The 14031-nt window shown below is 35.5% G+C and overlaps 1 protein-coding gene across 1 annotated transcript; it reads left to right on the plus strand.

Moving 5' to 3' along the window:
• The first annotated feature begins 454 nt into the window (after positions 1 to 454).
• Positions 455 to 1499, plus strand: LOC116589953 (olfactory receptor 4K15-like). Its single transcript, XM_032341684.1, is given in 2 exon segments — positions 455 to 510; positions 512 to 1499. Coding segments are annotated over 2 exon segments (1044 nt in total).
• The last annotated feature ends 12532 nt before the right edge of the window (positions 1500 to 14031 follow it).

The raw sequence follows: 14031 nt of genomic DNA on the forward strand, positions 1-14031 counted from the left end.
GGAAAACCCCTCCAGGAGCTTTGATAATATCATAGATCGGTGTAGCCCATTTTTGAACTTTATTTAAATAGGTTCATATAGTGTACACACTTTTGTGTCTCACTTTTGGGGTCAACATTGTGAAACTGTCTTCCTGTGTTAGCCATTTAAAAACATGTTATATAATTTGTTATAGAAAAAACTATTCAGATTTTGTCTTTGTATCTTCTTAGACTAGATTTCTGTAATGTCAAGAAAACATTTCAGATTTTCAATTTCATTTGTAAAGTAAGTAGCTTACATTCCTCAAATTCATATAACTGGACATGACAATGTCAAACATCTCAAAACTCTCCCCTTTATCCCACTTTATTGTTATTATATTGCTTATATACTTTTTAATGATTCATGAAAATTCAGATACATAAATATAAGTAGAAATTAGAATCTCTAAAGAAGGAAGTGGAAATGGGAAATGAAACCCATGCTTACTGATCTCTGTTTCTCTCCTATTCAGGTAACAAGATACAATCCTCCCAAAGTCAATGAATGACATAAATCATTCCCGGGTGACCGAGTTTGTGTTGCTGGGGCTCTCTAATTCCCAGGAGCTCCAGCCTTTCTTGTTTCTCATATTTTCACTACTTTACCTAGCAATACTGCTGGGCAACTTTCTTATCATCCTCACTGTAACCTCAGATTCCCGCCTTCATACCCCCATGTACTTCCTGCTTGCGAACCTCTCTTTTATAGATATATGCGTTGCCTCTTTTGCTACCCCCAAAATGATTGCAGACTTTCTGGTTGAGCACAAGACTATTTCATTTGATGCCTGCCTGGCCCAGATTTTCTGCGTTCACCTTTTCGCTGGCAGTGAAATGGTGCTCCTTGTATCCATGGCTTATGACCGTTACGTTGCTATATGCAAACCTCTCCACTACATGACAATAATGAGTCGCCGTGTGTGTATTATTCTTGTTCTCATCCCCTGGCTTGTGGGTTTCACCCATACTACTAGCCAGTTGGCATTTACTGTTAACTTGCCTTTTTGTGGCCCAAATCAGGTAGACAGTTTTTTCTGTGACCTCCCTCTAGTGACAAAGCTGGCCTGCATAGACACTTATGTTGTCAGCCTACTTATAGTTGCAGACAGCGGCTTTCTTTCTATGAGCTCTTTTCTCCTTTTGGTTGTCTCCTACACTGTGATACTTATCACCGTCAGGAACCGCTCCTCTGCTAGCATGGCAAAGGCCCGCTCCACACTGACTGCTCATATCACTGTGGTCATACTATTCTTTGGACCATGCATCTTCATCTACGTGTGGCCCTTCAGTGGTTATTCTGTTGACAAAGTCCTTGCTGTGTTTTACACCATCTTTACTCCCATCTTAAACCCAGTTATTTACACTCTAAGGAACAAAGAAGTGAAGGCAGCTATGTCAAAACTGAAGAGTCAGTACCTGAAGCCTGGTCAGGTTTCTATAGTCATAAGAAATGTTCTTTTCTGGGAAACAAAGTAAACTTATACAACTGTAACTACTGTAGCCTTATTCCTAGACAATTACAAATGGAATCACTATGATGTAAAAGTAGATCATTTTGACCAATGAGAAGGGTAGATTGATTTGATTGAATGAGTAATTATAATAAAATTATAATAATTCCAAAGAATGGTCCTTTTCAATATTTAAATTCTCTTCCCTTATTGTGTTCTTTTTTGTTTCTATTTCCTTCTTTTTATTTAAAAATTTTTAATATATAGCTTTTGAGTACATTCAGAAATGGCATTTACTCATATGAAATAAATAAGTTGTATCTCTTCCTCTCAAAACAGTACCACTCAGATGTCAATTATGTACTAATAGGTATATTTCTCTATACAATAGAGAAAACAGATTTACATATACAGGATACACCTAAATAAGACTTTATTTCACAGAGCTACGCACTGATATGTACATGAAGATAATGCTATGATTGGTGTTAATGGTATAGGAACACATAAAATATCAAGGCTATACAGCAAAGGCACAGTCAACACTTTAACAAATCCTTCTTCAGTGTTGCTGCTTGATACATATTATTCATGTAAAACAACTTGCTGAATAAACTTATTCACCAGAGTGTGTTGCATTTGTTAGTTGGGGTAATTTCTGTTTATTTTTATAAAAATATTGTATTTATTTATTTGACAGAGAAACAGTCCAGTGTGAGAAGGGGGAAAGGCAGAGGGTGAGAAGAGGAGAGAAGCAAAATCTCTGATGAGCAGGGAACCCTATTTCAAGGCTCAATTCCAGGACCCCAGAATCATGACATGAGTCAAAGGCAAATGCCTAACTGACTGAGTCACCCAGGCACCCATTAATTTCTGTTAATACTGATAAAATAATCTGGAGAATTTCATAGTTGAGTTATAATTCTTTACCACTTGTCATCATGATTATGGGAGTCTGAAAGCTCATATAAAACACACACTCTCTCTCCATAGGCCTTCATAATTCCTGTCTTCTCAGATAAGGTAGTATTTTACATATTAATAATTGTTAGAAAGAATCATTTTTCTATGTGGACTTAGTTAAAATTTTATTTTTATATTGCATAGCAGGTCCAGAAAATGATAATACCATATTTCAAGAACTTTGGGGTAGCCATGAACTTACTCCTTCATGATCACTTATGAAAATGAGATTTTTTCTAGGAATCCTCACTATAGGTTATTTGAGGCTTTTACTCTTTCATTGTATTCAAGTTTTTCCTGTATTTTTCTACTGTGTTCTAGTTTCACATTCTGTTATAATGTTACCTGTTTTTTAGATCCCAATCCTTAGAATATCTTAAGGGAATGCTCTGTTGGTTTTTTGAAAGAATCAATAAGATCAATAAACCATTGGCCACACTAATCCAAAAGAAAAGAGAGAAAGCCCAAATTCATTAAATTATGAATGAAAAGGGAGAGATCACAACTAACACCAAGGAAGTAGAAACAATCATCAGAAGTTATTATCAACAGTTATATGACAATAAGCTAAGCAACCTAGATGAAATGGATGCATTCCTGGAAAACTATAAACTCCCAAAATTGAACCAGGAAGAAATTGACAACCTGAATAGACCACTTTCATAGTAACGAGATTGAAGCAGTGATCAAAAACCTCCCAAAAAACAAGAGCCCAGGACCTGATGGATTCCCTGGCGAATTCTACCAAACTTTCAAAGAAGAAATAACACCTATTCTCCTGAAGCTGTTTCAAAAAATTGAAGCAGAAGGTAAACTTCCAGACTCTTTCTATGAAGCCAGCATTACCCTGATCCCCAAACCAGGCAAAGTCCCTAACAAAAAGGAGAATTTCAGACCAATATCACTGATGAATATGGATGCTAAGATTCTCAACAAGATCCTAGCAAACAGGATCCAACAGCACATTAAAAAGATTATCCACCATGACCAGGTGGGATTCATCCCTGGGATACAAGGATGGTTCAACATTCGCAAATCAATCAACATGATAAAACAAATTAATACGAGACGAGAGAAGAGCCATATGGTCCTCTCAATCGATGCAGAAAAAGTATTTGACAAAATCTAGCATCTGTTCCTGATCAAAACACTTCAAAGTATAGGGATAGAGGGAACATTCCTGAACTTCATAAAATCTATCTATGAAAGACCCACAGCAAGGGGCGCCTGGGTGGCTCAGTGGTTTAAGCCTCTGCCTTCAGCTCAGGTCATGATCTCAGCCCCACATTGGGCTCTCTGCTCAGCGGGGAGCCTGCTTCCCCCTCTCTCTCTGCCTGTCTCTCTGCCTACTTGTGATCTCTCTCTGTCTATCAAATAAATAAATAAAAATCTTAAAAAAAAAAAAAAAGAAAGACCCACAGCAAATATCATCCTCAATGGGAAAAAGCTTGCAGGTTTCCCGTTGAGATCAGGAACAAGACAAGGATGCCCACTCTCACCACTCTTGTTCAACATAGTATTAGAAGTTCTAGCAACAGCAATCAGACAACAAAGAGAAATAAAAGGTATCCAAATTGATAATGAAGAAGTCAAACTCTCTCTCTTCGCAGATGACATGATTCTTTATATGGAAAACCCAAAAGACTCCACCCTCAAACTACTAGAACTCATATTACTGAAAGAGAAAATAAGTTCTCATTTTTGAGCCAGAGGGTACCAACTTATTATGGACCTAAAGACAAAAGCAATTCTAAGAGGAGATTTATAATGTTACAGGGCTACATATAGAAATAAGAAAAAAAGTCAAACAAATAAAAAGAAGACTACAATAAAGACTAAAGTGAGCAGAATAAATGAAATAATAAAGATCAGAGTGGAAATAAATGAAATAGAGACCAAAAAATGTAGAAAGATTCAATGAAACCTAGAGCTAGTTCTTCAAAAAGAAAATTGATAAATATATAGCCAGATAATCAAGAAAAAAGAGAGGACACAAACAAATTAAATCTGAAATGAAAGAGCAATATCAACTGATACTGCAGAAATACAAAGGATTATAAGAGAATACTATGAAAAATTATATCTAACAAATTGGACCAATTAGAATAAATGGATGTATTCCAAAAAAACGTACATCTAACATCCTAAAAACATCTTCCAAAGATGAATCAGGAGGAGATTCTACACCAGAACAAACCAATTAGTAGTAACAAAATTGAATCAACAACCCAAAAATTCCCAACAAATAAAAACCCAGGACTGGATGAATTCCAGGATGAATTTCCAGGGAAATTGTAACAAATATTTGAAGAACAGTTAACACTGAGGCACCCGGGTGGCTGAATCAGTTAAACATCCAACTTGATTTTGGCTCGGGTCATGATCTCAGGGTTATGTGATGTGAGATGGAGCCCACACTGGGCTCCACGCTGCACATGGAACCTGCTTAAGATGCTCTCTTCTCCTCTCCTTCTGCCACTCCCCCTCTCTAAAAAAGATAATAAAAGAATAAGGAACAGTTAATACATGATACATCACATCAACAAGAGAAATGATAAAAACCCCATGATGATTTCAATAGATGGAGAAAAAGCATTTGACAAAGTACAAAATCCATTCATAATAAAAACCATCAACAGAGTAGGTTTAGAGTTAACATACTTCAACATAATAAGGGCCATTATGAAAAACCCGCATCTAACATCACACTCAATGGTAAAAAAAAAAAAAAAAAAAAAAAAAAGCTCTTCCAGTAAGAGCAGGAATAAGACAAAGATGTTTGCTTCCAACATGTTTATTCATCATAGAACTGGAAGCCATAGCCAAAGCAATCATACAAGAAAAAAAAAATAGGCTACCATACTGGTAAAGAAGTTCAACTGTCACTATTTGAAGATGACATGATCTATATATGTATATATAAAAAAACCCTGAAGACTCTACCAAGAGGAACCAAACAAATGGGAAATGAAAAAGAGAGACAAACAAAAACCAGATTCTTAAACTCATAGAAACCAATAGTTACCAGAGGAGAGGAGGGTGGGGGCAATGGGTAAAATAGGTAAAGATTAAGAGTATACGTATCATGAACACTGAGTAATGCAGAGAATGTTGAATCACTACCTTATAAACCTGAAACTAATATAACACTTATGTTAATTATACTGGAATTTAAAAATTATAAGAAAAAATAAAGAATTAATACCTATTCTCCTTAAGCTATTAAAAAAAAAAAGAAAAAAAGAAGAAGGAAAATTTCCAAAAACATTCCACTGGGTCAAACTAGACACAGAATCTACCAAAAAAAGCAAACTACAGGATAAAATTGCTCATTAGCAGAGATGAAACAATCATTAACAAAATATTAGCAAATGAAATCCAATAATACATAAAAAAATTACCATGATCAGGCAGATTTATTCTGGTGAGACAAGGATGGTTTAGTATTTGCAAATCAATCAACATGACAAAGCATATCAAGAAAGGAAGGATAAGAATCATATAATCATCTCAATGGAGGCAGAAAAAGCACATGACAAATACAACATCCATTTCATGATAAAAATCCTCAATGGGGCACTTGGGTGGGTCAGTCAGTTGGGTGTCTGCCTCTTGGTTTTGGCTCAGGTCCTGATCTCAGGGTCCTGAGATCAAGCCCCAAGTTCAGTTCTACACTCAGCAGGGAGTATGCTTCAGGATTCTCTCTCCCTTCACCCTTCCCTCTGTTCTCTTTCTTTCTCTTTCTCTCTCTCATAAAGAAAACAAGTCTTTAAAATAAAACCCTCAGTGAAGTGGGTTTAGAAGGATCACACCTCAACATAATAAAGGTCATAATGAAAAATCCACAGCTAACATGCTACTTAATTGTGAAAAACTGAGAACTTTTCCTTTAAGATAAGGAACAAGACATCAATGTTTGCTTTCATCACTTTTATTCCTCATAGAACTGGAAGCCCTATCCATAGCAATCAGACAAAAAAAAAAAAAAAGCAACCATATTGGTGAGGAAAAAGTTGAATTATCACTATTTTCAAATGACATGATGTTATACGTAGAAAACCCTAAAAACGACAGCAAAAACCTATTAGAAGTAATAAATGAATTCTCCAAAGTTGCAGGATACAAAATTTATGCACAAAATTGGCTGCATTTCTATACATTAATAATTAAATAACAGAAAAATAAGAGAACAATTCCATTTACAATTGCACTGCAAAGAATAAAATATCTAGAAATAAACTTAACAAAGGAGGTGAAAGACCTGTACTCCAAAAACTATAAAACACTGATGAAAGCAACTGAAAATGATACAAAGAAATGGAAAGATGTTCTGTGCTCATGGATTGGGAGAATACTATTAAAATGAACCTAATACCCAAAGCAATCTACGGAGTCAGTGCAATCCCTATCAAAATACCAGTAGGTTTTTTTTTTTTTTTACAAAAATAGAAAAATACTAAAATTTACATGGAACTACAAAAGACCTTAAATAGTCAAAGCAATTTTGAGAATGAAGAAAAAAGCTGGAGGCATCACAATTTCAGATTTCAAGATATACTACAAAGCTGTAGTAATCAAACCAGTATGGTATTGGCCCACATGCACATATGCATGCATACACACACGCAAACACACCTGTTCATGCGTGTGCACACACACACATCACACACACACACACAAAACAAGGAAGAAGGATAAAGAGCTTAGCAATAAAACCATGCTTATATAGTCAATCTATGATGAAGAAGGCAAGAATATACAACGGGGAAAAAAGCAGTCTCTTTGATAAGTGGGGCTGGGAAAACTGGACAGTTATATGTGAAACTAGACTCTTTTCTTACACCATACCCAAAAACAAACTTAAAATGGATTTAAGACCTTCAAGTGAGACCAGAAACCATAAAACTCCTAGAAGAAAACATTGGCACTAATCCCTTTCCCATTCACCACAGCAACATTTTTCTAGGTTTGTCCCCTCAGGTAAGCTAAACAAAACAAAAATAAACTATTAGGTCTATAACTAAATAATAAGGTTTTGCTTCACACAGAAAACAATCAACAAAGTGATAAGGCAACCTACTAAATGAGAGAAGACATCTGGAAGAGAGATATCTGATAAGGGGTTAATATCAAAACTGAGTGAAAATTTAGACAATGACCACCAAAAAAACCTCCCAAATAATTTGATTTAAAATGGAGGGTTAGAATACATATTTTTTTTCCAAAAAGGATGTACAGATGGACAATAGACACATGAAAAGATTCCCACATCACTATTCACCAAGGAAAGACAAATCAAAGCCACAATGAGGTATCACATTACTGTCAGAATGGCTAGAATAAAAAAGACAATAATAAGTGTTGGTGAGAATGTAGAAAGAAAGGAACACTTGGACACTGATAATATGGAATGTAAATTGGTGTAACCATTGTGGAAATAGTATGGAAAATGCTCATAAAATGAAAGAAATAACATGGGATCCAGTAATTTCACTACTGGATATTCACTCCCTCCCATCCCCACATTAAAAAACACTGAAAACACTAACTGAAAAAGATATATGCACCCCTGTTTATTGCAGAAGTACTTACAATAGCCAAGATATGGAAGAAATTTAAGTGTTCATGGATAAGTGGATAAAAAAGAGATGATATACATACATACATGTACCTACACACAGGGTTATATAATACATATGATATAATGGAATATTATACAGCCATAAGAAAGGATAAGATCTTGCCATTTGAGGCAACTAGATGGGCTAGAGGTATTATGATAAGTGACATAACTGAATGGAGAAAGTCAAGTACCATATGATTCCACTTATATGTGGAATATAAAAGACAAATAAACAAGCAAAATAAAAAAAAAAAAGCAGAAACCCATAAATACAGAGAAAAATCTGAAAGTAGCTGGGGGAAGGGATATGGGTAGAAGGGCTAAATGGGTGAAGGGAAATGGGTTTCCAGTTATGGAATGAGTTAAGTCATGAGGATAAAAGGTACAGCATGGGAAATACGCTCAGCAGTATTATAATAGCACTGTATGGTGACATACGGTGATTACCACTTGTGGTGTAACATACCACAGTGTATAGACTTGTCAAATCACTATGTTGTGCACCCAAAACTAATGTAACAATGTGCATCAATTATACTTCAAAAAAAAATAGTCCATGGTATAATGTGGAACAAGTAATAAGCAGAATGCTGGCAATGTCACAGCCTAAAAATGTTAGAGATACTTTTTTTCAGATGCTATGTATACCTAATCCATTTTTCTTTGTTTTCCTTTTCCAAAAACAGCTTTGCTGAGGTACAATTGGCACACAAAATTTGATGGGGATTAAGGAGTACACTTGTGATGAGAACCAGGTATTCTATGGAAGTGGTAAATCACTATATTGTACACCTGAAATTTATACTACACTGTATGATAACAGGAATTAAAATAAAAATTTTAAAAATATCCATATTTAATGTATATCTTTCTCAATGTCAGAAACAAGTCTAAATCCATGAAGTCATCACCCCTTTATCCCAAAGAATGTCAGGTGGGTGAAGTGAACAGCTACTTTAATTCCTTCCTCAAAAAACAATGAACATGTGATATTCTGCAAGATGGCCACCATCAGGAATGCTCTTATAAAATTTTAGCTTTACCTTTATGTCAAATTTTAAAAACTAGAATATTAATGCTAAAAATAGGATTACAAATTGTATCAAATTGTATCAAATCATTAAAATATGGTTTTCAAACAACTACATATGAAAGAGCGAAAATTATTTCTCATATGGCAATAGAAACAAAATGAGCCAAAAGCTTTGAAAACATTACCAACAGTTTAGACACAATAAAGCCTTTTTTTTTTTACCCATCTCTTGTTTTCTTTTTATATAAAGAACATTAGTATATTTCACCATAATTATTATAATAATTCTATTAACTTTATCCTTCCTTTTAAGCCATATTCCACAATTAGCTTGTTTTTCTTTTTTCTTTTTCAACAGTTTACTTCTCATTCTATTCTCCAACCATGAACCAATGTTTCAAAAGTCTCAGAGAAGTAATATTTGACCATAAATATTACAAATAATTTAGTTTTAAAAGATTATATCAAGACTTAGCAATCTGAAAGAAATAATCAAATAGGTTTCACATGAAAATGTGGGATAATCTCTTCAAAAATACCAAGATTGCAAAATAAGATACAAATGATTATGCATGCCTTATATGGCCTTATAAACTGTGAAACACAGCTGACTATACCAAATAGTGTTTGAGAAGCTTTTACTTCAAAGTCATTATTTGGAACTTGCATATTATTTCAGTCTTAACAAATTCCTATTAAAACGTCCAAGTAAATTCAGAAGTTGCAAACACAATCTGCACTGAAAAATAATAATATAAATATCCAGAGAGTAATTTTTTGTGACCATGGATTGGACGATGGTCTCTTATCTTGACACCAAAAGCAATAATCCAAAGGACACAAAAATAGTGATTCAAAGGGGCACATGTACCCCAATGTTTATAGCAGCAATGTCCTAAATTGCCTAATATGGAAAGATACCAGATGTCCACTGATGGATAAATGGATAAAGAAGATGTGGCATATATATACAATGGAATATTTTACTCAGCCATCAAAAAGAGTGAAATCTTGCCATTTGCAACAACATGGATGGAACTAGACGGTATTATGCGAAGTGAAATAAGTCATTCAGAGAAAGATAACTACTAAATGATTTCACTCGTGTGTGGAATTTAAGAAACAAAACAGATGAAAATAGGAGAAGGGAAGGAAAAATGAAATAAGGTAAAAACAGAGAGGCAAACCAAAGAGATTCTTAACTATAGAGAACACACTGAGAGGTGTTGTATGGAATGTGGGTGGGGGGATAGGATAATTGGCTGATGGACAACTGACGCAATGAGCACTGGGTGTTATATGCAACTGATGAATCACTAAACTCTACCCTGAAACTAATAGTACGCTACAGGTTAACTAACTTGAAAAATTTAAATAAAAAGAAAATTAAAAATATATTTAAAAACTACAATTAAAGTAAAAACTTCAAAGGATATATTCAAGAAAGTAAAAAGACAGCCTATAGATTAGAAGAAAATAATTGCAGATTATATATCTGTTAATGGATGTATGTCCAAAATATATTATTAATACCTCCTACAATTCAACAATAAAAGGACAATCCATTTTATTATTTATTTATTTATTTATTTTAAAGATTTTATTTATTTATTTGACAGAGGGAGAAAGAGGTCACAGGAGGCAGAGAGGCAGGCAAGGAGAGGGGGAAAGCAAGCTCCCTAATACAGGGAGAGCTCAATGCAGAGCTCGATCCCAGGACCCTGAGATCATGACCGAAGCTGAAGGCAGAGGACCAACCCACTGAGCCACCCAGGTGCCCCTAACATTTATTTTGATACCAGTCAGGATATATTTTTGCAAAAATGATAAAACCAAGATTAAAGTAGAAGTTAATTTCCTTGCATAATAGGAAGTTCAGAGAGAGGAATTCTTCATAGTTGTTTGATTTGATAGCTCAGTGACATTACAGAATCCAGGATCTTTACATTTCCCCCCCTTTTTAAAATTAATTTATTTATCTTCAGCACAACAGTATTCATTATTTTTTCACCACACTCAGTGCTCCATGTAATCCGTGCCCTCTATAATACCCACCACCTGGTACCCCAACCTCCCACCCCCACCCCCACAACTTCAAGCCCCTCAGATTGTTTTTCAGAGTTCATAGTCTCTCATGATTCACCTCCCTTCCAATTTACCCCAACTCCCTTCTCCTCTCTAACACCCCTAAGACAACCCATTTTAAAAGTGCTCAAAGGATTTGAACATATATTTCCCTAAGGAAGACAAACAAATGGCCAAAATAAGCACATGAAACAATGGCCAATAACATTAGGGAAAGCACTTCATACCTGGAAGGATGACTCAAGTCAAAAAAGCAAAAAAGTAACGGACATTGGTGAAAATATATAGCAAGTTGGGGATGCCTGGGTGTCCCAGTTGGTTAGGCAACTGCTTTGGTTCAGGTCATTATCCCAGAGTCCTGGGAGCGAGTCCTGCAATGGGCTCCCAGATTTGTGGGGAAACCTGCTTCTCCCTTTGCCTGACGCTCTCTCTGCCTGCCATTCCCTCTATCTGCTGCTCCCCTTGCTTGTGCATACTCTCTCTCTGACAAATAAATTAATAAAATTTTACTTTTTATTGTGTTACATTGGTCACCATAAAATACATCATTAGTTTTTTTATGCAAAAAGAAAAGAAAAAAGAAAGAAAGAAAAGAGAATACATAGAAAGTTGAAATCCATATTACATAGATTGAGGGTGAGAGTCCTGTGCACTCAGGCTCTGGTGGAATGGCGTGAGTCCTAGAGCACCAGGCTGGGCCTTGGCACACCTCTCTCAGGGGAGTGTGTGGGGCAGGCACACGTCTCAAGCTCTGATGGGGGGGGCTTTGGCTTCGGGCACCTCTCTCAGGGAGGGGGAGGGGCGCACGCGTCTCAGGCTCTGTAGCACCTGCCCTCTGGCTCTAGAGCCTCTGCCATGTGGCGAGGCTCCCAGCCCCTCACAGGAGTTTGACCCCAGCGTTCTGGGGCACACTGGCGGCTCAGGACCAAGGCCTGGTTTCTCCGCTGCACTCTCTCTGGCTGAGGTTGTAATATAAAAGTGTTGTAGCCTCTTTGGAAAATAGTTTGACAGTCCCTCAAAATGTTCAATTTACAGTTAGCTTATGATCCAGCAATTCTACTCACAGGGATATACCCTACAGAAGTGAAAAAATGTTCAAATAAAGATCATGACTGTTCACAGCAGCATTACTAGTAATAGCTGAAAAGAGAAACTACTCAAATGTCCAGGTGTTGTATGGTTAAAGAAAATGCTTTATATTCAAAAGACAGAATGCTATACAGCCACAAAAAGAAACAAAATACTGATACATGCTGCAGCATAAATGAACCTTGTAAACATTATCCTAAGGAAAGAAAGAAGCCAGTCTCAAAAGGCCACATATTGTAGGATTTCATTTCATGATGTCCAGAATAGGTAAGTAAAATGAAAGTGACAGTGAGAATTTGAGAGAAGGGAGAGTAAGGTACAGGGAGAGTCACTGCGTACAGGCTTTCTTTGTAGGATAAGGAAAATTCTAGCTGAGAATACATGATATTCTGCTCTTGGGGCTGTGAGCAGAGGTACATCTAGTAACTCCAGCAACTGCAGTAGTACCTGGCAGTTACCAGTCATTACACCCTAACTTACAGTAGGCAAAAATGGCATATCAGGAAAAAGCAAAGCATGGTTCATCCTAAATAGAGCTCTTTTCAAAGGCAATTCTTAGAAGTAAATATATAAAGGAAAAAAATTAATGGCAACATCTGGATCTAAATATTCAGAGTATTTTCACTAAAACCTGGTGAGAAAATAGGAAGAAATGTACTTATAATCAATGGTGAATCACGTTTCATAAGAATATATCTTGCCCTGTTTTTATCATTGACACAAATATTAATTCTAAATTCAGCATGCATAACTTTTGACTCACTTGAGAAAATTTTAGCAACAAATATAAAATAAAGGTCGGATTGACTGCATGTATGCATGTGTGTGTGTGATATTAGCAGCAAAATTCTAATTAGTATCAAATGTAGGTGTCAGAAAGATGAGTGGTTTTTCCTTTATTTTTATTTGAATTTGAAAGATTTTAGACAATGGATAAAAAGACTGAAATGCAGAGTACACCAAAACGACAACCATTAAATATAGAAAATTTTACAATATCAAGTATATTAATGCTACTGAATCGTTAACACCATCTCCGAAAAACCCTAGGTCCAAAAGGTTTCATTGATGAATGCTTTCAAATATTCATGGAGAATATTTATATGATTATTCTATCTAACACTAGCAGGATATACATTCTTCTCATGCATGCAAGAACATTTTCCAGGGCATATCTGAAGTCACAAAACAAGCCTTAAAATAGGTAAGAAAACTGAAATAATACTGTTTTTTCCAACCATAATGACATGAAACTAGAAATGAATAATAGGAAGAAAACTAGAAAATTCACAAATGTGTGGAAATTAAACAACACACTCCTAAACAACCAATGGGTCAAAGAAGAAATTAAAAGGGAAATAAAAAATAACTGAAACAGGGGTACCTAGGTGGCTCTGTCAGTTAAGAATCTGACTCTTGATTTGGGATCACGTCATGACCTCAGGGTTATGAGATTGAGCCCACCATGTTCTCTCTTTCCCCCTCTCTCTCTCTCTCTCTCTCATAATATAAATTTTAAAAATAACTAAAATAAATGAAAATGTGAACACACATAGTATGGAAAGTGCTGTGAAATGAATAAACCTGATGATTCACACACCTGCTCCTCTGTGGCAAATAATACATCAGATGTTGATAAAAATAATTTAAAAATAGTAATTAAAAAAAATCAGCTCACTAAATGTAAATAAAAGAGGGTAAATTAATAAATAAATGTCAGCAAAAATAAAAAAAACTTAAGGGAAACAGCAAAAGCAGTTCTAA

This window comes from Mustela erminea, chromosome 5 (assembly GCF_009829155.1).
Source record: "Mustela erminea isolate mMusErm1 chromosome 5, mMusErm1.Pri, whole genome shotgun sequence".
NCBI lineage: Eukaryota > Metazoa > Chordata > Mammalia > Carnivora > Mustelidae > Mustela > Mustela erminea.